This window comes from Lathamus discolor, chromosome 5 (genome assembly GCF_037157495.1).
Source record: "Lathamus discolor isolate bLatDis1 chromosome 5, bLatDis1.hap1, whole genome shotgun sequence".
In the NCBI taxonomy this organism is placed as follows: domain Eukaryota; kingdom Metazoa; phylum Chordata; class Aves; order Psittaciformes; family Psittacidae; genus Lathamus; species Lathamus discolor.
Genome location: NC_088888.1, coordinates 56,456,647 through 56,478,941, shown reverse-complemented (window position 1 = coordinate 56,478,941; position 22,295 = coordinate 56,456,647). Strand labels below are relative to the sequence as shown.

Below are 22,295 nucleotides of genomic sequence, written 5' to 3'. Positions count from 1 at the left end.
GAGACAGCACTGACATTTAGTGTGGACTCTGTCACCTGCTACAGCTGAGTCCCGAAAGCATTTTTTCCCTTGAGCCTCAACAGAAAACGTTTCAGGATACTTATTTGTTCTTTTCGTTTGTCATTTATTTAAATAAATTCTCACCAGCTTCTGTGACTCATTTTCCCCCAGGGACTGGCTATGCTGCCAACAAATGAAGATTCAAAGATTAACAGACTGCTTAGAGAAAATCCCACTGGTAGTTTACCTGCCATTGCTTTGTCTGAGGACACTTACTTCAATATCTGAACTGTTCTTAAATCTGAACTGTACTTCAGTATCTCAACTCTTTTCCAACCAGTCCCCTTCTGCTTTTAGGTGGCCTGTTTTTTGCTATGGAAATAAGGGAGCCAGGAAAGTGCAGAACCTTCTGCACTGGAAGTTTGTCTCCATTCTTTTAGAGCTCTGTACCATTTAGTCTGGTGAGCAGTGACATGTGAGAAAAATGACAACAGTAACTTGGCATCTGAGAAGCAACTGCATGCAGGCATTGGCACGATGGAAGTATCTTTAGCTTGGATAAGGTTACAGCAAACTGAGTTCAGTGAAGCTGAAGGAGATGTTGCCAGCGGGAGGAGTAGATTTGGGAAAGCAGATGCTGTGCACACTGTGATTGTTATTTACTCTGTGAGGAAGCATGGAAAATACTACACATAATACATGCAAGAAGATGCCAAAAAGATAGTTATTTCCTGATGGATATATTTTTTAAAAAAGTAGTTCGAAACAGATGAAGAGTGGAGAAACTCTACATCCTGACCTGGATGTCCTTAGAAAATGCTATTATAAGAGAGCATCATAATTAAATTGAAGAAATACCTTTAGAACATTAAAGAACAAAATGCCATTAATCTAAGGTACAGCAGTAAGCTATTATGAATATGGACTTAAATTTTTATTTATATGGACCTAAATGGACGTAAGTTTTGTTTTATAATGTCAATTCTAAGCCTGCTGGGGTAGTCCCTCAACTTTGAAATACACTTAGAGAACATCCTGTGCTTGCACAACGCTTAGCCATTAACTTTGGAACCAGTCTTCTCTTTAGCCTCTAGCACCTTAAGTCTAGTATAGAAAAAACAAAGGTGAAAACATAATGGTAACAGCTGCATATATAAAAGATAGTGTACTTTTATTATTTGTAGGTAGCTACAATTCAGTTATAGCCACCGGACTCATGGATAATGATCAGCTGATTTTCTGTGTGACAGATGTTGTAGGTTTGTCTCTGCACACTTTTTAAATCAAATGTGTAGATCAAAATTTATGAACATGAAAACGTGTCAAACTGTGTCCTTTATCACCTTCTTGGGTTGTCTAGTATCATGCAATGCGGGGACATTATCTCAGGGGAGAAAGATGAGCTGGAGAGGAGAGGAAGGGATTTGAAAGTGCACAAGGTGGGTAAAACGAAACTGTATTACAGAAGAGATGAGTTTCATACTGCATCAGTTCTAGAGCAGATTTTCTCTATTTAAAAGGTAACTATTCAGGGACCAAAACATTCATGCAGGAGAGAAAAAAAAGAAAAAAAACCCAAACCAAGCCCACAAGACAGGTTTGAGAAAGTCTTTGGTGTGTTTTAATATTAATGTCATTCTATAAATCTTTTTGTGATTAACAGAACAACAGCTCTGTCTCACCAACTAAATGGCTGGAACTGCAGCAACACTGGTGTTTTGGCACTGGGAACAAATTTTAACAGCTTTACTGAGCAAAAGGAGATCCTGAGTATTTTCTGTTCTGAAGTGTAATCTATGGCCTCCTTACTTGCTCTCGTGAGCATGTGGAGAAATATATTTAGGACACCTACAGTTAAGTAAATATGAACACCCACAAAAGGCCATGAGACTGTGTCTGTAAATATGGATTCATTCTCTTTATTTTGACATTTCTTGTTAAATGCTGACCTCACCCATTTTAATGAATACATAGCATAATGCTAAATCTAACGGAGAATGTTGATACACATATTTTACACGTTTTCTCAAAGTTGCATTCCTGAATGCCCATGTATAGTTTTTATATTTTTGCTGCTTACAGAAGAGATAATTTGTACTTGACCTGACTGTTTTCATGCAATACAGGAACTTGTGCTGAATCTCCAGCTCAGAACTTATAGTTACTGACTTCAGTTAAATAAAGCAGTTTATTTGTATGCTCATCTTTCAGGCTTGCTGTTTTTATTCATATCTTTGTTTCTTACCAAGAAGGGTAGATTTTTATTTTTTTTTTACAAAGAAGATTAAGGATATTTATTCTTGTTGATAGAGTCACACAGCCGAAAGGCACTTTAAAAGAGAAAAGGAAAATATTGCGTCCAGTTCTGGGCCCCTCTGTTCAAGAAGGACAGGGAATTGCTTGAAGGAGTCCAGCGCAGAGCCACAAAGATGATTAAGGGAGTGGAACACCTCCCTTATGAGGAGAGGCTGAGGGAGCTGGGTCTCTTTAGCTTGCAAAAGAGGAGACTGAGGGGTGACCTCATCAATGTTTACAAATATGTAAAGGGTAGGTGTCAGGATGATGGAGCTAGGCTTTTTTCAGTGATATCCAGTGATAGGACAAGGGGCAATGGGTGTAAACTGGAACATAGGAAGTTCCACGTTAACATCAGGAAGAACTTCTTTACTGTAAGAGTGACAGAGCACTGGAACAGGTTGCCCAGGGGGGTTGTGGAGTCTCCTACACTGGAGATATTCAAGGCCCGCCTGGACAAGTTCCTGTGTGATGTACTGTAGGTTACCCTGCTCTTGCAGGGGGGTTGGACTAGATGATCTTTTTAGGTCCCTTCCAACCCTTGGGATTCTGTGATTCTGTGATTCTATGTACTTTATGGTGGGAATGCCAGGTCAGCATCGGTAATCACATTTCTGCCCTTGTCTTCCTGCATATCAGAGCAAGTCATGTTTGATCTCTGTTTGTCTTGGGTTTTCTGTCCATTAAATGAGAGCACTGGTATTTCCCAACTGTAGTAGAATTTTAGAAAGGGGACTATGATGCTTTGCTTCTATATGAACAACACTAAAATGAACAAGACTTTTCTTACCCAGTTCTTATTATAAATACAGCCAACCAAAATATAAATTCTTATTATAAATACAGCCAACCAAAAGCTGACAGCCTTCCATTGGACTGGTTTCTGGCCCCATCTGTATCCCTTCCCACACAAAGCACTGACCGTATTTACACACAGATGATATTCCTATTCCCACATTGCACGCAAGACTGTATTCATATAGAGCAAATAGTGTTTTTAATTCAATGAATCATGTCTAATTATGAGAAATTACGCCCTTAATTATCAGATATTGTTGTGTACAAGTCTGGTATGACAGTCTTGTGATTCTTAATACAGTTGCTAATGGCAGTTCTCACACACTATCCCTGTGTGCCACTTGCAGCTAAGCATCACCTTTGGCTTCAGGTGTTCTCACTTAAACTGATGCTCTGGGGTGTGATCCTGCAAACACCTCTGTGCTTCATCCAAAGTCCATTTTGGTCTGCAGGAGTTTTCCCATTTAGTACAGTGGGCTTTGAGACAGGGACTGAGAAAGCAGAGTGCTGTTTCTTCTATTATTTCAGGATTCAGTTATTTATTATATAAAAGTCACATGCACAAGCTGAAGTTAAACTAAGCTAACAAGGCGCAGAGGAAAACAAATGGTTTGGTATCTGCAGGATGAAGAAATTTGATGAAGTTTTATTTTGGGTTTTGAGAGTTTTGGGTTTTTTTTATATAATTTGGTCTTTTGTGAAAGGAGTTTGTTATAACAATATTCTAAACAAGAATCTAAACATGTTTCATAATAAAGAAAACATGCTTTGCTTCACAGAGACAGTATGACAAAATAGAGTTGCAGTTCCCTTCCAAGTAGCTATATGACAAAACCACTTAAAAAGAGGGACCAGGCCATAAAAAGACATACAAGTGGCTGGCAGAAAGGGCTGTTGCTGACCCTGTCCACAAGGTTTCTTGTAGGTGTAGAGCTGTTATTGTGCTTGTCTGATGTGCAAGTGGCACCGTGCAGAGATTCTTTTATCTTCTTCTGGGGCACAAAAAAAAAGCTTAAGCACTCAGTATTGAAATGTACGGCTTTTAATAACAGAAGGCCCACTGGGCAAAGACTACTGTATTATTGAGCAGGTGATTAGAATCTATCCAGACTACTTCTGTTTTCTTCTTATGTTTGTTGCATATGCAGATGTGGCTATGAGGAAAGGAGTCAGCAATGACTGATGTGGAGCCTGTGGTCACAGATTTTGCAGCATCAGGACGGGCAGGCCGCCGGAACGCCTTACCAGATATTCTGGGCTCTCCTGCTGGTGCTGGGACTTCAGACCTGCCACACAAACTGGCTGAGCTCTCTGTTTCAGAAGGTAATGGCTGCACATTCAAGAAATTGACATTTTTATGCAGTTGTCCTTTGTTTTCTTCTCAAGACTTCCGCCACCTTGCAGTTTTGATGTCAATACTAAATGTTTCTTTTTTCATTTAGGATTAAATTCAACTGTCAACAAACAGGTGCCACTTGTACCTCCTGATGAGACAAGTTAATTTTAACCCAGACTAAGTCTGCCATATCCACCTACAGATTCAGTGTTCAGCAGCCTGGGGAAAGGCGCTGGGAACTGAATTCCAGTTCCCCTGAGGAAGAGCAAACACAACTGCATTGCTGGGCAGCTTAAAAAAATCACTGCTCCAGCTATAGAGTCTACTCCTGCACTGAGATAACTTAGCACAAGACAGCAGGCTATGCTGTTAATTCATTTACAGCTATCCTAACTCAAGCATATACATTAAAAGTAGTTTTTACAGTAATTTACTCCTGCTGGTAGGCTTCAAACTTTGCTGTCTGAGATCAGTGTCTTATTTTGCCATATCCTTTAATTCGATAAGGTGCTCTGGATTTAGCACAAGTCTAATAAACACCACATTTACTTTTTACTTTCGGGTAGGATTTCAGGAGGATTTTCAGATTCAGGAAAATCTGGTTTCTAATGCCTATGAAGTGAGAATTATAAGGTTTGCCCTGAGCATGTGTTGCTCCTACTTTTTTAGGTTCTGATTTGGAAGTAACTTTTTCCTCTCACGCCCATCGCTCTTGCTTCTGTGACAAATGCCACCACAATTGGTGGGCCCATGTACAGGTGCAGTGTAGTGGATGGCCCATGAATCTGAAGTATAAGAGGGATTCCCAGGCTCCAAGGATGTGTGTTGTACTTGTATATTGCCAGAAGCAGCTGCAGGATGTTGATTTTACAGCCTCATGAAGCACCATAAAGGCTGAGGGGCAGGGAATTCCTTTGATTTAAAGTTGTTCTGGCTTTGGTGATTTAATTTATGTTTATTTATTTGGGGTTCTGTAATTTAAACCCAACATGGGCCGACTAAATGACTGCTTGGCAGGTAGAAAGAACATTACTGGGAGGAGTGAGAAGTGATCAAATGACCACCTCCAGGCTTGAACCTGGGAAGAGAGGAAAACAAGAATCTCAATGGGTGCTGGAAGGAGACACTGCTTTTGCAAAATGAATTGCAAAGATTTATGAAGGAGAGAGGGTGGACATAAAGCAAAAAAAAAAAAAGGAGAAAGATGACGCAGTCAGATACCCTCAGGCTGCAGGACATTACTGAGAGGAAGTGGGATAATCTGGAAGAGCAGGCAGGAAGGACAGCAGGCAGTATGTGAGATTACATTTAAAGTAAAGCTGGGAGCCCTGTGAGTCAAGTTAAAACTCTTTTGTTTCAAGCAGAGCTTTTTCCCCAGGAATATGAGAAGTATGTCCGTACAGATTTTCTCCTGATGTGTGCAACTGGAGCACTGGAAATCCATTCTAAAGTACAGAGTCACTTAATATTTACTGCTTTGGTTTTCAAATATTATGGTGTTCTTTTTATTCCAAATAGCTCTTCTGCCTGGCACAAACTCCAACAGAAGACAACTGTTTCCTTTATCAAAGGGGAGGTAGATGAGAACTTATAATTTTATTAGTGTCAGGACCTATGGAAGTGAAGTGACTAGTCCAACCCACTGAAATATTCATTGCTACATTATGTGTATTGTTAATAGCAGTGAACCTTGAGGGAGATACACAGTGTTACCCATGTTAAGCAAAGAGCTGTAGATAAGATCTTCATGTTTGTTTCATTTTGGCATCTAGAATGTTTAGTAGTTGAAAAAAATATCCTTTTTAAAGCATTCAAAATTTCTTTTTCTTCTTTTTTGTCCGTCCCCCCCACCCCCCACCCCACCCCCCCAGAAAAAAATAAACATGAAAGAGTGAAAGTCTTGGTACAAAAATTTTAATCAGCAAAGCATAAAATAAGTACTTAGCCCTCCAGACAGAATAATCCTCATTTTCTAATGCCCATACAATGCACTAAGAAGAAATGAAACTCAGCTACATTAGTTACAGCAAAATGTATTGATGCTTTCTTACAAATACAAGGACCAGCATGACCAGCATTTGAAGAACAGTTAAGAGAATGGAATTATGCTTTGCTTTTGTCACTGACACATAGCTGTGCCAAAGTGTGCCCTGAAAGAGCGGTTTCTGTTATGAGCAGTTTACGGTAGTGATAACAGAAAGTGAATACAAGAGACACTTAGGTCCACTCTGACTACTAGAATGCTTTTTTGGAATTAGGAATTCCAGATGTATCAGATGGGAATTACAGCCTTGCTGTGTTGTAAGTTAAACTACTGACGAGACAGCAAGGAGTGAGAATTCATTAAAATGGAAAGAAAGTTTGGAAGTTCAAATGCTGTGACAGGGAAACTGTGAAACATTTGGGGCTCTAGCAGGCATCTCTTTTTGGTTGATTCTGGCTTAAAAATAAGTTGTTAAAAAAAAATGAAAGCCATCTCTAGCTCAGAACAAAGAAGCTGGATAAATGAGAAAAGTGGAGAAGATGGAACATGTGGCTATATAAAGTATGCCCTATTTTTTTTTTTTTACTCCAAAAGATTCAGTGAAGATTATGGAAAATGGCGAGGAAAACTCTCTCCATCTTGCTTCAAATTTAGCTAATGCTCATTGGACCATATATTTCCCCTCTTTCTAAAATGCTGTCAGCTGCTGTCATAGTAAAGGTCAGGAACAGACCTTTTGTCTGGCTTATAAAAGAGACTTTGCTTTATTCTTTATGCATATACAAAGCTCATAGCTGTGTGATATAAATTTCCATGTACTCTGCAAGCTGCACCAACATAATGTTCTCATGAGATGAACAAGAGAGATTTTGGCACCAGCTGTTTATCACAGAGCCTAACTCTGAAATGAAGACTATCTGTATCCAGTCTGATCATCCTCTGATGGTGCATAAGGTTTGGAGGGCCAAGGTGTTCCACAGGTGGTCTGGTGGGAGGCTACAAGTGGAACCATGTTAAACAGTTGATTGGTGTCACTGGTGATCAAAAGGTTGAAGAGGAGCCTGCAAGAAGTCTTGAGAGCAAAGAGGCTGTACTGGTCTGTATTGCACTAATATTAAGCATCCAGCCTCACACAGAAACGGCCAATAGAGGAGATTGTTCTGTCTCCCTTTCCTCAACAGTACTGTGCTACATAATGTGGAAGAGTGTCACTCAATTCTTAATTTACCAATACAAAACTCGGAAGCCTCCAAACCTCTGAGCAGACTTGCTCCATCTAGTGGTTTCTGCTAAGAGCTTTAGCTGATGAATTGTGTACAGCATTATATATTTGCTGTGATATGTAGAGACCAAGATATATAACCTTTTTGTCTGTTTGTGATCGTTTACACAAAGTCTCCAGGGCAAATAGCTGAAAATACACCCTCTTAGATTATAGCTATTAACATTGAAGACAATTCAGACAGATATGCTGAGCAGACTTCTCCTTGCCCCAAAAGCTGTAGGCTGTCTGGAAAATTATTATGCTTTGCAAGGAAATCAAGGCAAGAGGTGTTCCTGTTTCTGAGTGAAAGAATTTGAGCATCAAAAGTTATGGTTTAACTCCATGAAGTGACCATGTACACTGGAGAGCTTTTATTCTATTAGTCATGTAAGCATGCAAATCTAATATATGGAAGAGTGAACTTCAAAATGAGACTTTAAAAAAATTCCCTCATCTTGTGAAGACAGGGTGAATTCTCCTGGGTATTTCTTGGCAAAGAAGGCCAGCCATCTTTGACTGATGGCATGTTCATAAACTGTGATGTTATCTACCTGAAACCAAGCAATGCTCAGAGGAACGCAATGTTCTAACTTGACTTTGGAAATGACCCAGAAAAAAAGAATAACAATAATAAAAAGTTATCTCCACTCTTACAACCAAATGCACATTGATCAGTGTGTGCAAAGAGCAGGCAAATCAACACCAATAGGCAAGTGCTTTTGGAGAACGCCTCCACAAGTTTTTTATCTGTTGAGTTAATCTCTGTTTCTAAAGCATCATGAGCATGGTAATAATAAGCCAGTCCAAACGGAGATGATCAGTGAATGATGCAGATATTTGGCTGCATTAAAAAAGCTGTGAGAATGTGTGTGGTATAACCGTTTAATTCTGTCTTCTTTTTAGATGAAGGAGCAGAGGGTGGAGAAGTGTCATCATCCAAAGCCTTGCTGGAAAGTCAAGAGGCGGAGGGAAAAAGCAGCGATTCCTAACACCTAAGGACTGCTGGATTAATGAAACCAATTGACAGACTTTCCAATTTCCCTGTGACACCCCTTTTGAAGTGTGGTAGCAACTTTAGCAGCACAGATGAGATTTTGCAGCACACTTGTACCTAGGTGACATTAATGTGAAGCTACTGTTTTTTATACAGTCATCCTTCAAAACAATGTTCTTCACATCCAAATGGGAAGAAAACTAAAGAATGTATCTCTTGTTTTGGGTTTTCTCATGGTTATAGTGCTCATCCTAACTAATCTTCTTTGACAGTTTCAATTAATGTACCTAGTAGATGTACCACCAACTAATGATTGCTTCAAAATAAAAATCCTGTCTCTTAATTTCCCAAAAGAACTTCTTTCTCTCTGACACAGAGGTATATTCACTCTCCCCACCTTAAGGTGATATTAAGTATATATTAGATTTCAGATATTATCTGTAATTTATCTCCTGAGATTTTTGTTCTCATTAGGCATATGTAGATGGGTGTGAGAAATAAAAAAAGAGACTTTTTTTTTTTTTCCTCCCTTCCTCCTGTCTCCAAAAGGTTTGGTAAACTACTTCAACATCAGCATTTGCTTTCTAACTCTTTAAATTTTATTTGATTATGGCAAGTCATCTCAGTTCTCCTGCTCTTAGCAGTCTTGACACTTCTGTTATTTCTGGTTTTAGGCTGAATATTGTAGCTGTTCATGTGTACCTAAAATAGTCATGTTTGTTAGTGATTAAAATTGTTTAATCTCACTGTGGAAATTAAATAGCTATCGTATTTTCTGTCTTCTGTTGATTCCTTGATGTTTCTTCTGTATGACAAGACATAAAACCCCACAATACATATTTCTTTCATTTCATATGGCTTTTGCTTTAATGGTTTGCTGACAATAAAGATGTTTCAGTCATTGTGATTTTTACAAAGATTTTAAAGCAAAGTTTTTTCTCTGCTTAAAGGAATTGTTTTGTTATGGAGGTCATGCTCCTGAAAATACTTAGCATTCATTCCCTTATTGTAGGAGACCCAAGTTTCTAGACCTAAGGTACAGACATGCACCTTTTACTGCAGCCTGGGGCAGCAGCCATTTATGTACTTCTTGAAACCTAACCAACACTGACAATCGAATGTTTTAATTTGCCCACACAATCTCTCTGCTGGGCTGCAGCCAGATGGAGGAAGCATCTCTGAGTACATCCCACATTTGACTGGTATACCATCTCTAAAATATTTGTGTATTTGATAGCTGTCAGAGAGCTTGTAAGAGGTCTCCCTACACACCTACCATTCCTGCTGTGCATTTATTTGCTCACGCACTTCTGTCTTCCGGGGACTATTCAGTAAAGGATTCAGTTTCATCCAACTGAATTCACACATAGTTCTCTCCACTTACTTGTATTCATTTTACAAGTGCAACATCCCAGAATTACTTGCAGGTTTGGAAAGGTAAAATAACCTACTCCACTTGAGCAAAACAGGTGGCTTAAGAAAGTCTGAGCGACTGACTAGCTGAAACTGGCAGACCAGAGTTGAAAACTGCAGTGGAGAGGGACTCAGAACTAACTATATTTGTGGTACATTCTCTTGTTCTGAGTTGCAGTCCCATTCTCATGTACCAGCCTTCTTTATAGCATCACGGTACATTAAATTGTTCAATTTTAAGAAGTTAAAATGATCCCATGGAACTCAAGTAGCTGAGTATTACTGAAACAGAATTCTTTATATGCTTTAAGTGGAGCATATGCTAAAGTGCCCTTCTGGGTCATGGCCTATATTGAATTCTTTTCCATAATTGAACATTGGATATATTTAGATTTTTCTCTTACAATCACTGAAATTTGGGTTACAGGAATAGATACTTATTTTGTTAGCCTAAGATGCTTTCAAGTTTTTTACTATTAAAATGCCAATTACAAACCAGCTGAATTTAGCAAATTATTCATGTGCTAACTTCTACACAAAAATCATTCCACAGCTATATACATACATGTAGTTAACTGCTCACAGACATACAGCTTAGAACTAGTCAGAGTGCTCAGTAGTCTGGGAAATTGGTGCTTACTTTGTACTTAGCTATATGAATCTGTCAATGAGAAAATGCTGTGTAGAATGAAGGCTTTTCACAGAAAGTTAGAAAAACCTCATATGAAGTAAAGATTAACCAGAAGATTGAAAATGAAACTCAATTAAAAGTGGGATGAACATTTCTGATCTCTAATACATGGGTCACATATTATACAGTCCTCATTTGCCTGTGTATTATCTAGTTGCAGATTAACCAGTACAGATGCAGAAATACTTCTCTGCCACATGAATGTACAGTCTGTGTCTAAATAATTATTAGTTTAGGCTGCATGAGAGAGTTTTTCTGTAGTAAGTTCAGATACAGGAGAGGAATATCTAGTTACGCCCTGGATTTTGTTAAACAAAACTTAATGGTTCTGAACCAGCTGTGTATTTCTGACATTTATAAACACTTGCTGGTGCGGGAGAGATTGTGACATACAAACTTCAGTCCACAAGAATTTGTTGGTTCTATATTATGCTTGACTCAGCCAAATAGGGAGCTAGCCCTTTTATTGCTATCTGGGGGTCTCTGTGCCATGCTGTCAAGTAGTCTGGGGTTTAGGCAGGGCTAACTAACTCAAGCACAGCTAAAGCTGGGAAAGCTCTGGTTCATTTTCTTGTTAGTATCTTGAAGATAGGTAATAGTCCCACTAAACTTTGTCTGAGCCTGTGAAGAGCAAATGAAGTGCTTCTGAATATGTTTCTCACTGAGCCTGTTTATCCAGTCTGAACCATTATCCAGACTATATCACCCTCTCGCTAGCTCAGCTAAGGGTAATTGATGACAGGGCATTCTCTTAATCTACAGGATAACAAAGTTATGGCCCTGAATCAGCAGAGTATTTTAAAACATGCCTAACTTTAAATGCATATGTCTCATAGAAGTCAACAGAACTTCTTAGTGCCTAAAATTAGGTACATACCTAATTACCTTGATAAATTACAGCAGCAAACTTCTATTAAGGCTAATCCAGTATTATAATGCATTAATCCCAATTTCCATTCCAGCAAGTATGGCACAGGTAATAGCGTCTTTTTCACCACTTTACAGCACTATCCTGGGCTTTTATAGAGCAAAGAAATTCATTTCAGTACAAAGCAAAAAAAGGTAACTTTGTTGTCTTCAAATTTTAGAACTTAATAAAGCAATTACTCATTATTAGCCACTCTGCAGATTAAAAAAAAAAAAAAAGCCATGAAATACCCTTGTAACTTCACTGTGCATATATAAAACAATTTAGGTACTTTGAATATACAGAAAATTGGCCTCAATCTTTTCCACATGTTATTAGGAAGGTAATTTTCTTTGTGTCAGCCCTTCATCAGAAGCCTCATGTAAGAAGCTGATTAACATGCTGAGGTGCATCTTTTGTTGCTATAAACCAGGAAAATTCAATTTGTTATCTGGAAGACAATAAAGGACAAAATAGTTTTCGAGGTAGGGGACTGATCATTAGAATGTTCTCATTTAGAGAGATTAACAGAAGTAATTAAGCATTTTTTTTTAATTAAGCTCATTTGCTATGATTCCTCATACAGCTATTTCCACCTGTGCTATATACAATCATTCTGGTAGAATACTGCATAGGCTGAGCTTGGATGGATAAAGTAAGTGACAAAGCAGTTTGCAAAGAAATTTCCAAATCATTGACAGTACAGCAATGTACAGGACAGACTTAGTTGTCATTGAAGACAAAGACTGATTTTATACTAAATACAGTGTGAATTGTACCTAACTTTAGTTTTAAGTCATGAATTATTGATCATACAGAAAATTTGTCCCAACTCGGAAAGTCCAGGAACACAAATGTTTGGCGGCAAGAGGGCTAGTCATGTATGTTTGCCCTATCGAAGGACAATAGGGGAACATCAAGGGAAACATCATACATGTTTGCACTGTCCAAGACATCCTATTTTGTTATAGGAACCCACAATTTGACCCACAGTGGTCACTTCTGTGTTGGGCAGTTTTCATACACTGGTGATAGTACAAAATAATGTAACTGCATTTGCATTAGTTAAAAATGGCAATACAGCAGTGACTAGAAGAGGTTTAAACCACACTTTACCATCACTATTCCAAGGATCCTGTATGTATCACACATAGAAAAAGGAAACAAGGTTTAGAAAACTACTTAGGACTAGTTCATATTCATCTTTCCTGTCTGCTGGTGGTGCTTTATTTGTGATAAAGCCCATCAAAAGGAATTGAACGGATGTTTCCGCATGGATTTCTCCACTAGATTCCCACAGGCTGTATTTGCTGTGCTCAGTGAGCATAAGCCCAGGACCCTACATGGGGGGGGGGGAGGGGGGGAGGTACCAGGGCACTTTCTGTGAAGTGGTTTGGGTAGTAATAAAGGGCTTAAACTGTCGTGCCATCTAGTGGGATTTTAGCTTACCAGGAAGGTTGTGCAAATAAGTGAGGGAGACAGTTTAAGAGACCTCAAAACCAGCTGGGAGGCATGTGCTTTAGAGCAAAAGAGCGAAGATGTTGGGAGCTGGCCTGGTGAGAGGTAGGCTGTCTCCAGCTAATCTGAGATGATAACTTTGAGGGTTTCAGCAAGGGTTCAGTACCTTGGTGTCTCTGTGTATTCAGAAAGTTGAATGATGGCAAACAGGAGACACCTTACATTGCTGAGAACGCTGCTTCAATGGCTTAAGTCAGCTTGGTAATCCAATACTGGCTGAAGCTTCCTCACCCCACAGGACTCCCTGTGGGGTACGTATGTGGTGCTCCTTCCTGCTGCCCCTTGGAGCTTACCTCCTCACCCAGTCTGCAGGAGCACATTGCTTCGTGAGGAGGCCCGGACTTCTTGGTGAAAACTCACTAACACTGCATGGGCAAAGGAAAGATGTGAGGCTTGGGCACCGAGGAGTCAAGTAGCCAAAAGCATTTTCAGTCTGGAAGCTGTGTCACAAAACAAGTGCTTAAGTCTGGCTTGCAGCCTATGCAGCTTTAGATGCCCCCTCTACAATTTGGGCTAGAGTGCCAATACCAGATGACTGGTTTTGACCTTTTTTAGGGAGAACTCAGTTTCATCTTCCACAGCTGAAGCTGTTCTACTTCTGATAGTAATTAGCAATAAATGATGAGAGTTGTTTTATTATTGGTTTATTCTCCTGTTCAGACCAGTGTGGAACAGTTCATACCGCAAGATGGCCTGGAGCAAAAGGAAGCCTGAAGGCCATTGCTGTGTCATGTCCTAAAGCCAGATCTCTAATTAAAGCCTTAACACTTGATGGAAAATAGTTTGGGGTTTTTTTTGGCTGTTGATACAAAACCTGAGTGCTGTGGGCTTTTCTGGACTAAACATATATTCAGCAATTACCTATAATGTAAAGGGTCCTTATGTGAGGATTTGGACAATCCTTACCGGTGCTTTACTTCTGGGACTCTGCTGTGCAGTGGCTGATGCTGTAAATCCGGTGTTTCTCATACAATGTATAGAAAAACTGATCTGTGGGAGCCTGGATTAACCTTCCCATTTATTTTATTCATTTTTTTTCAGATCCCTTAGGCACGTTTGTAAATGACACATCAGCAGTGTAAACAAAAAGGAGGAGCATGTAAACTGCTATTAAACCCCGGCAGTATTCGAGAAATGTTTTCCTGATAAACCACCTAATTTCCTAAAGGCACAGGAGCACCTTTCGCCCGAGGGCTCGTCAGCTGTCAGACGGGCAGCCGGGCACTTCACGCCCGGTGGGCACAAGATGGCGCCCGAGCCCGCGGCAGTCACATGAGCGCCTTCCTCTTCCCCTCAGCCTGGCCGACCCCTGCTCGCAGCCGCTCGGGCATGGCAGCCGGAGTGACCCGTAACTGGAAGGGGAGCAGGGCGAGCGACGGGGCCCCCCGGCGGTGCCGAGCGGTGCCGGCAGAGGGCGCCCCCTCCCGCTCCGGCAAGGCTCGGCTGCCGCGGCGGCGCCCGGCCGCTCCTGCCTCGGCGCTGCCCGTGGAGCTGCCCCAGCGGCCAGTGCCGCAAGCGGCCCTGCGCGGCCTCCAAAGGCAGGGGAGAACGGGGCTGAGCAGTGCCGCCCTCTTTCTTCACAACAACCAGCTCCTGCTGACCTGCAGGAGCGGGCGGGGGGCAGGCGAGCTTCCCTCAGAGGTGCCTGCCGCAGTATCCGTCTGGTCAGCTAAACAAGCAGTTTCTTTACAGCAAGGTGAGTTCTGACCCTCCAGCACAGCCGTCACTCCTGGACGGCCACCATTCCCCGGCAGCACCTCCGTGACTTGGCAGACACCTGTACACAGCTGCCCAGGGCACCAGTAGGTGGGTGCTGCCTAGCAGCCGCCTAAGCCACATCCAGCAGACAGCAGAGAGCAGGGGCTGAGCCATGGTATCCTGTGCACCACAGAAGAAAAGCACTCTTTAAGTGTAAAACTGCCATACGTGCATCCGCGGGACAGCTACACGTTTTCAACCTTCTTGTTCCTCCCACCAATTTAGTAGCTATCTTCTACTTTAATTGCTCAATAATACCACTCCTTCCATCGCTCTGAAATTCTCATCCAGCTCCATTCAAAGCTCACATTCGCTTACTCATTACTGCTCACCCCTCGCTTTGCTCACTTACACCTCCCGATTTATGCCCAACATCGACTGTTATTGCTTCAAACAGCCAATATAAGAAACTGATCTCTTTAATTGACTCCATATTTGATAAAATGAGATGGCAGAAGGACAACTCATTGCTATTCCTCCCAGCAAGTCCTGGGTAGAGATCTTATAGATCAGACAGACGCATTAAAGACCCTTGAGCTTGTCCCTGAATAGTCTTTGTCTTGAGCACTGAGAGAAAGCTTCTCTAGAACAAAAATAGCTTGTGATTATGCAAATAGGGATGGTGTTGCAATATAAGAAAGTGCTGAAATAAGTTTCAGACATGTTCCTTCAGACAGCCTTTGAACTCTTGACTTTGCATCTTTTTTTCCTGAGGATGTTAAAGTTGGCTGTTATGAGTGGAAACTTTTAGTTAAATTTATAAAGGATAAAATAAAATGTAAGAAGGAGTATACTTAAGGGAGGGGGGGAGACAAAGGACAGTGAGATGGAGTTAAAGGCATGAAGGTTGTGCCATGTTTCGTCTCCATAGCCCTTCTTTTAGCAGAACAGCTGAGCCTGTTGTGGTGCAAGTGAGTCAGCCTGATCCTGCACCCTCCACTGGATCTGGACTATGGATGTTCTGAGCTGTGGCTGCAGCGCCCAGGAAAGTTTCAAAGGTCTGGAGGAAGACGCTATTAGAAGCCTTGTTTAACTATTACAAGATTAGTTACAGACTTTGTGATCCATAGAGGGTCTGGGTTATGTTTACAACTGACACACTGAGGGGGGAATCTTTTGAAATGTACACATGGATGTGTAGAATTAAAGGAATAGTGGATGTGTCTCTACTACCCCAATGGCACTTGCTGCAGTATAGTACAGAAAGTGAGACCATTGATTATTCAGGCAGGGACTACACACATATTTTACTTTCTGTGCATATCTGCATCTTTTCCCATTATAGACTTTGTTTTGGCAAAGAACAAACATACTCATAGCAAGTGGGGTATGTTCTAAATTTTCCTGGTTTAGACTTGCCCATTGTGACCATCTCATATGACTCCTTGCATAATCCAGGATATGGAACTTCTCTGAATGACTTCTTGCATCATGTCTAATAGCTGTAGTTGTTAACAAAGTTTACAACTTGCAGGGATGAAAAGTCTAATAAGGCATTTTGAAAGCTGGTCAAGGGGCAAAGTTTCACCACAGCTAATATGTACTTAATTTTTAATATAAATTTCTCTAGGCTTAATTTCCAGTGACTGGAGTTTTGTATATCAGACTGGAGACCACTCTATTCTGTTTCTCTGGGATAGTCTGCAAAAAGCAGGATGACTGAAATTTTCTCCATAATCGTCTTGGTACTAGGTCCCTCTTTAAGGTTAGTAATGAGTTATCATAACCCTGTAATGCTTCAAATTACTCTAGAGTTTCGTGTTCCAGGAAGTTTAATATTTAGACACATTCAAACTCAGAAATGACATAATGCTTGGTCATGAACCAGTATGTAAAAGCAGGGATATAACTGCATTCTTGAATGATCAAGTTAGATGCGTAATTCTGCCTAGGTCATCCAGCATGAGGTTTAATTTCTGAAGCACCTCTGTCTGATATCAGGCATTTGTTTCCATCAACAGGCCTATCAGTTGATAACCTATTTAAGTTATTTATCAAAACTGTGGAATTCAGACATTTTTTCAGAGGTGCATTAACGGTCCCTGTAACCCACTGCTAGTTAAGAACTTTGGAGGAAATGGCTTGCTTTGGCTGAGAGATTCCAATTTAGAAGAGACAAACCCAGCAGTGTGTCTCCAGCTGCATCTGAGGGATCACTTCTGATTTCAGCATGCCTGGACTCTGTCCTGTTAGTCCATAGCCAAATGGAACAGAGGAGGACCCAGGCAATATCTAAATACAGGCAGCTAATGACCTCAGTTACTGCTTTGCATCTGTTCTCCAAACTTAGTGGTTATTTTCTTAATTTTGTATTTCAGTCTAATAAGGCTGACTTTATTTTTTGTCTAAACTTCAGATGGTGTTGAGAGTGATTTCAGGATATCACAGCAAATGGAGTTCTTCAGTATGGGCAAAGAGAACTAAGGTATATTGTGCTATTCCAAAAGTTTCTTAAATCCAGTTCTGCAAAGTTGCATTTTGTTATCCTGCAAGGATTTAGCTTGAGGTCGATTATACTGAATTCCAAATAGTCACACTTATTAAGTGTTACACAGCCTTCAAGGCGTAAACTAGGACTACAGAATATGACGTTTAGAGATTACCTGTACTTTTAATACCATAAATTTTGTATTGCTTTTAATAAAACTCATTCACTAGGTTCATTACAGTACAGAATCTTTGGACCTTGATACAGGGTGTGTTTCTGCTCCACTAATATTATCACTGGGCTGCTCTGAACACAAAATCTACACAAGTCTTCCAGAATCAGTTGCAACAAGTCAAATGCAAGTCACCTAATCTCTTTAAACCTACGTGATATTTTCCATTCATGCACATAAGGATTATTTTAACCTTATTTACCCCTGAAATAGTCAGTTGCTTATTTGTAAGACTGTATTTATTTCTTCCTTGCATTTGGCCATGCTGAAATTGTAAGTCTGGACAGCTGATTTTGTGTACTGATTTTATAGTAACTAGACAGCTATTGTAAGTGACACCCAGTATCAGACATTTCTGTTACATTGTAGAGGATTTTAAATACTTTTTCTACTCCTAAACACAAAAGAAAGCAAAGACAAATATTAAAATAACAAAGGCCTAATGGCACAAAGTTAAAATAACTGCATCTTCAATAAATAGAACTGTGAGCCGGGAAGGTGGCTGGCTTTAGTGGAGGCTAATTCTTTGAGGAGGGCCTCCTACTTGAGTCCTCTAGATGGTAGCTATAGTAGTATTAGACAGCAGATAACAACCTTCTAAATGCATGTAAGAAGCAGAGAAGACCCTGGAGATATTTGACAGTATTTGTTTCCTTCTTTAAACCATTGTCAACCAGCTGTCCTCTCAGCTTAAACCAATCCGAATAAATGTCTAATAGTTCATAATGAGGTATTAGTGGGTATTTACTTTCCAGGACTCTGCTAATCTCATGTCGCACCAATTTGTAACATAAGAAAGAGCCTGCAAGAATGAAATGCATGATCACAGAGCACTTCATTTTCACCAATTAGGAAAACCCACCAGAATTAGACCGTAACATGACTCTTGCTCTAATGTTAGCCTGTCCTGGCATTATTTTGGTTGAGCTTTTACAGTGACATGCTCCTAAGCTTTGCCTGAGGTGTGCTGTGCTCTTGGAAGGGATACGGTATAAACACATCTTCCCTGCTTCTGACAGCATTAGCTTGCACCTTGCCTATCACCCGGTCTTTCCAAAAGCCCTTCCCATAGCATTTATGCAGCACAAGACTGGATTCATACATCTGCTTTGTAGCTGAGGCCATTCTGTGACCACTTTCTTGTGCAGCTGCATAATTGGGTATCTTCTCCATAAGGTATTTAAGTCTTATGTTTAAACTGGGATTTCTGAAGAGCTGCCCATCAATAGAGTAAACCTAGTGATTTTCTGTGAATCGCCAACAGCACTGAGATAGTTTCTTTTTATTAGGGGGATCAGCAAATCTCTTAGACAGCTAAAGGACACAAGAGATAACTTTAGTTAAGGACCTTCTATTGCCCTGCTTGATACTAGGTTTTTCTGCAGCACCAAAAAATCAAATCACACTCAGCCCTGAAGCAACATCATCCCATCTGACACAATAGCTACTAAAATCTGGTCATTTCTGCACTACACTGGGATCAAAGCTGTGCAGAGATTCACAGCAGGGCTTCAAACAAAGTTAAAATGTGCCAATAATACCCTAGTCCACTGCCTATAAATGGAGGAAATCTCTTCTACTTTCACCTACATGTTTTTTTTTCAATTTCCTTAATTCCTAAGTAGCCCCCTATATGTTTCAGAATGATAGGAGATTACCAAAATTACTATGAGAGTTAGGACCCAGAATCATGTTGGCTTTCAGTAGGATTCAATATCTAAAAGGCCTCTGAGTGCCTCCATCTGGTTCCATACCAGGGGAGTTAGGCCTTGGTGTCACTGCTATCCTTTGTGGCACACATGGATACAAGATGCTCAGAAGTTCAGGGTCGTCATTGCCTGAACATAGAAATGCTTGAATAATTCAGTCATCACTAAATTATCTTATAATATAGCATCACCTTAACTACTGATGAAAATTTACAGAGTAATATGTTATTCCTGTCTATTATACTGCAAGGATGGTGAAAGGATAGGTTTAGCTGAGTTGGTGTAGCAAGAGTGCTCCTCCTGAGTTCGATAAGGATAGATAAACCTGACTTCAAACATTAGCTGCATCAATTTCACTATATTTAAATAACCATATTACTAAGCCCTTACTGACTGTGATGAAATGCTCAGCAGTTCCTGACATTAATTATGAGAAATCAACACAGGAGAGAACCTCTTGGTCAGACTTTTCTACCACAGGAGCCTGGTGGCCATCTTGTAGTGTTCCCCCCTCCTATATTTTTCTCTGAACAAGCGAATATTTTTTTCAGGGACTGAATGAAGGCTGAATGAGGCCAAGACCCCCATTTCTCTGAATGCCTGAGGGCATGTGAAGCAGGGATATAACAGGGGGGAAAGGTAGGCAAAAGCAGTTTTTATGCCCTATATTCAAAGGCTGAAGGTTAGAGCAGTCCAATATTCACCCTGGATGGCCTTCGGAAAAAGGATTACTTATTACACAGGGATGTCTTGCCACAGCACTTCCATCTTTCAAGCAGGCCTTGTGCAGACAATGCAAATGTGCCTACTTACACTGCTCAGGTTTAAGAAGTTTGTGTAAAGGAGAATGAATCTTTCTGAGTGTTCAGAGAGGAATCTACAGAGACATCTCATCACACAGGCTTTTTACAGGGGAGCACACAGTCTGTTAAAGCCTTCAAACTCAGCGCGCCGACAGCATAAGAGAAACTCCAAGCTGGTCTCTTAAATGCACACCAGGTCAGTGTATTTCACACTGTGATGTCCATTCCAGACATAGCAAAGCGTTTACATAGATCAGGATAACTTATACTAGCAGTTGACACTAACACAATTCTCACATAAGGATCCACAAGCAAACATAGGGGATAAGATGCCATGGGAAACATTTTTGGCTGTGGCTTGTCACCCCACAAGGTGTCAATAATGTAACATTTCCTACTCTTGATTTATCCTGCTCCCAAATCATCACTAACAGGCGGAATCTCACCACCATAAAACCTGGTGTGATGACTTTAGCAATCTAAGTAGCAGAAAGAACGTGAACATTTTAGCAGACCCTATTTTACATCTGAAGCATGGTGCAAAGTGTTGAAGAATACAGTTTTCTTAAGACTAGCTGCTTGTCTTAGCTAAGTATGTTGAGATATCCTGGTAGAAAAGAAACATTGGTGTGAGTATGATTACTTAAATTGTGAAAGATCCTGAAGCGGCTACCTCCCAAGGGCCAGGCTGCAGTGCTGTCTGGAAGAAGGTGCAAGGCAGAAATGTCTTTCAGGAGTCCAGCTACCAGCAGGGGCACTGAATCACTTTCAGTTTTATATGGCACAAAATCTATGAAGCTGGTTCTACACAACAAGCCCTGGTGAGTGCAGAGAGCAAGGAGCTCTCCCAGGGCTTTGTGCACACAACTTGCACCTGAAGGAACAGCAGAGGCTCTAGGGCTTCTGCAGACAGAGCTATATGAGCAGAAAACTCCATTTTGTCAGTACTGGGAAAGGAGACACTGTCAGTTCATAAGGATATTGATAAAATCATTCAGGATTTAATATGGTGCATGTCAGATAAAGTAGTGTCAGACGAGTGGTGAGGTCAGTTTGTACTTGCTTCCGTATCAGCTGCCTGGGTGCCAGTGATGAAGCTCTGTGAGACCACAGATGCAGAGAGAGTTAGGCTATGGGTGGTGAATGCTACTAAATACTTGATAATATTACTGTATTGAGGAAACACTTCCCAAACTGAACAGTAGTCATGGACAACACCCATGCAGAATATCAGTCCTGAGTGCCCCATGCCATGACAGTGCCAATCACAAAGCATATTCCTCATTCGTTATAGAGTGTTTGACCATGGACATTAGGTTAGTGGGCACGTGTATGAGATGCACCAGTAAAGATGGTATACTGTGCAAACTTTGGAGACACAGCATCATTCAACTTTGTCTGAAAAAAGGGACTTGATTCCTTTCAGCCTCATGAACAACACTTTGTGATCTGTTACTTCAAGTGATGCTCTACTCTCCCTGGCTTTCTGAGCACTAGCTGGGAAGTCTCAGAACCGCAGGTCAGAAGAGAAATTTGGACATAAACTGAGCAGCTGGAGTAGGGCAGTTTGTGTCTCTCGCTGCACTTCAAAGTAAGTAAATGGAAGGTTAAAGAGAAATAGACACACTGGTTCACACCCTGAAGTTATCAAGGCTAATGAAAATTGTTGTTTGGTAAAAGGGATTACAATTATATATTCCTAGAGTTAATTCAGAGAGGGGTTAATTCTTTCAGAGGACAAAGGGAAAAATGGCAAATTAAATTAAAATCCAATCAGCAGCATCAGTTGTTCCTCACCCAGGGAACGTGCCATACTACAAGAGCCTGAAAAAGGCAAATGACAGTCAAAACCAAATTTAAAAATACCAGGAAAGTATTAATAATTATTTATATTTTGTATGGCTGAACCAGGTAGAAAATTACTGGGGTTTTGTTTCTAAATCACAGAAAGTCTATTCCACCTAGTCCCTGAGTTTTGTTATGAGCTGAAGAGCTAGATTCATGACTCTGAAATCCATCCCAGCCATAGATCTGGAAAAGCTGACACCATGGCGCATCCCACAGAGAGGCAGGATGTTTTCTGAAAAACACTCAGGAGGCAAGATGACTACCCAGAACTTGCGGCAAATTTCAGAGAACAGTTGTAAGAAGGAAAACATTCCCTC

At 40.6% G+C, this 22,295-nt stretch overlaps 1 protein-coding gene and 1 long non-coding RNA gene across 9 annotated transcripts in view; both read left to right on the top strand.

Annotated features, from left to right (window-relative positions):
- Positions 1 to 9,451, top strand: part of PKIB (cAMP-dependent protein kinase inhibitor beta) — a 55,404-nt gene extending 45,953 nt beyond the window's left edge. For all 7 annotated transcript variants that reach the window (XM_065680971.1, XM_065680972.1, XM_065680970.1 and 4 more), the window contains 2 exons: positions 4,242 to 4,416; positions 8,581 to 9,451. In XM_065680971.1, coding sequence (XP_065537043.1) covers positions 4,269 to 4,416; positions 8,581 to 8,666 — 234 coding nt within the window. In that variant the 5' untranslated portion in view covers positions 4,242 to 4,268 and the 3' untranslated portion in view covers positions 8,667 to 9,451. The remainder of the gene's footprint in view (positions 1 to 4,241; positions 4,417 to 8,580) is intronic.
- A 5,107-nt stretch (positions 9,452 to 14,558) lies between these two features.
- On the top strand, positions 14,559 to 21,243 carry LOC136015250 (uncharacterized). 2 transcript variants are annotated; one of them, XR_010613123.1, is made up of 4 exons: positions 14,559 to 14,896; positions 16,529 to 16,663; positions 17,315 to 17,383; positions 20,229 to 21,243. It is a non-coding gene; the product is annotated as an uncharacterized LOC136015250 (long non-coding RNA). The 2 variants fall into 2 exon arrangements; XR_010613122.1 differs by lacking the exon at positions 20,229 to 21,243 and adding an exon at positions 19,879 to 20,184.
- The last annotated feature ends 1,052 nt before the right edge of the window (positions 21,244 to 22,295 follow it).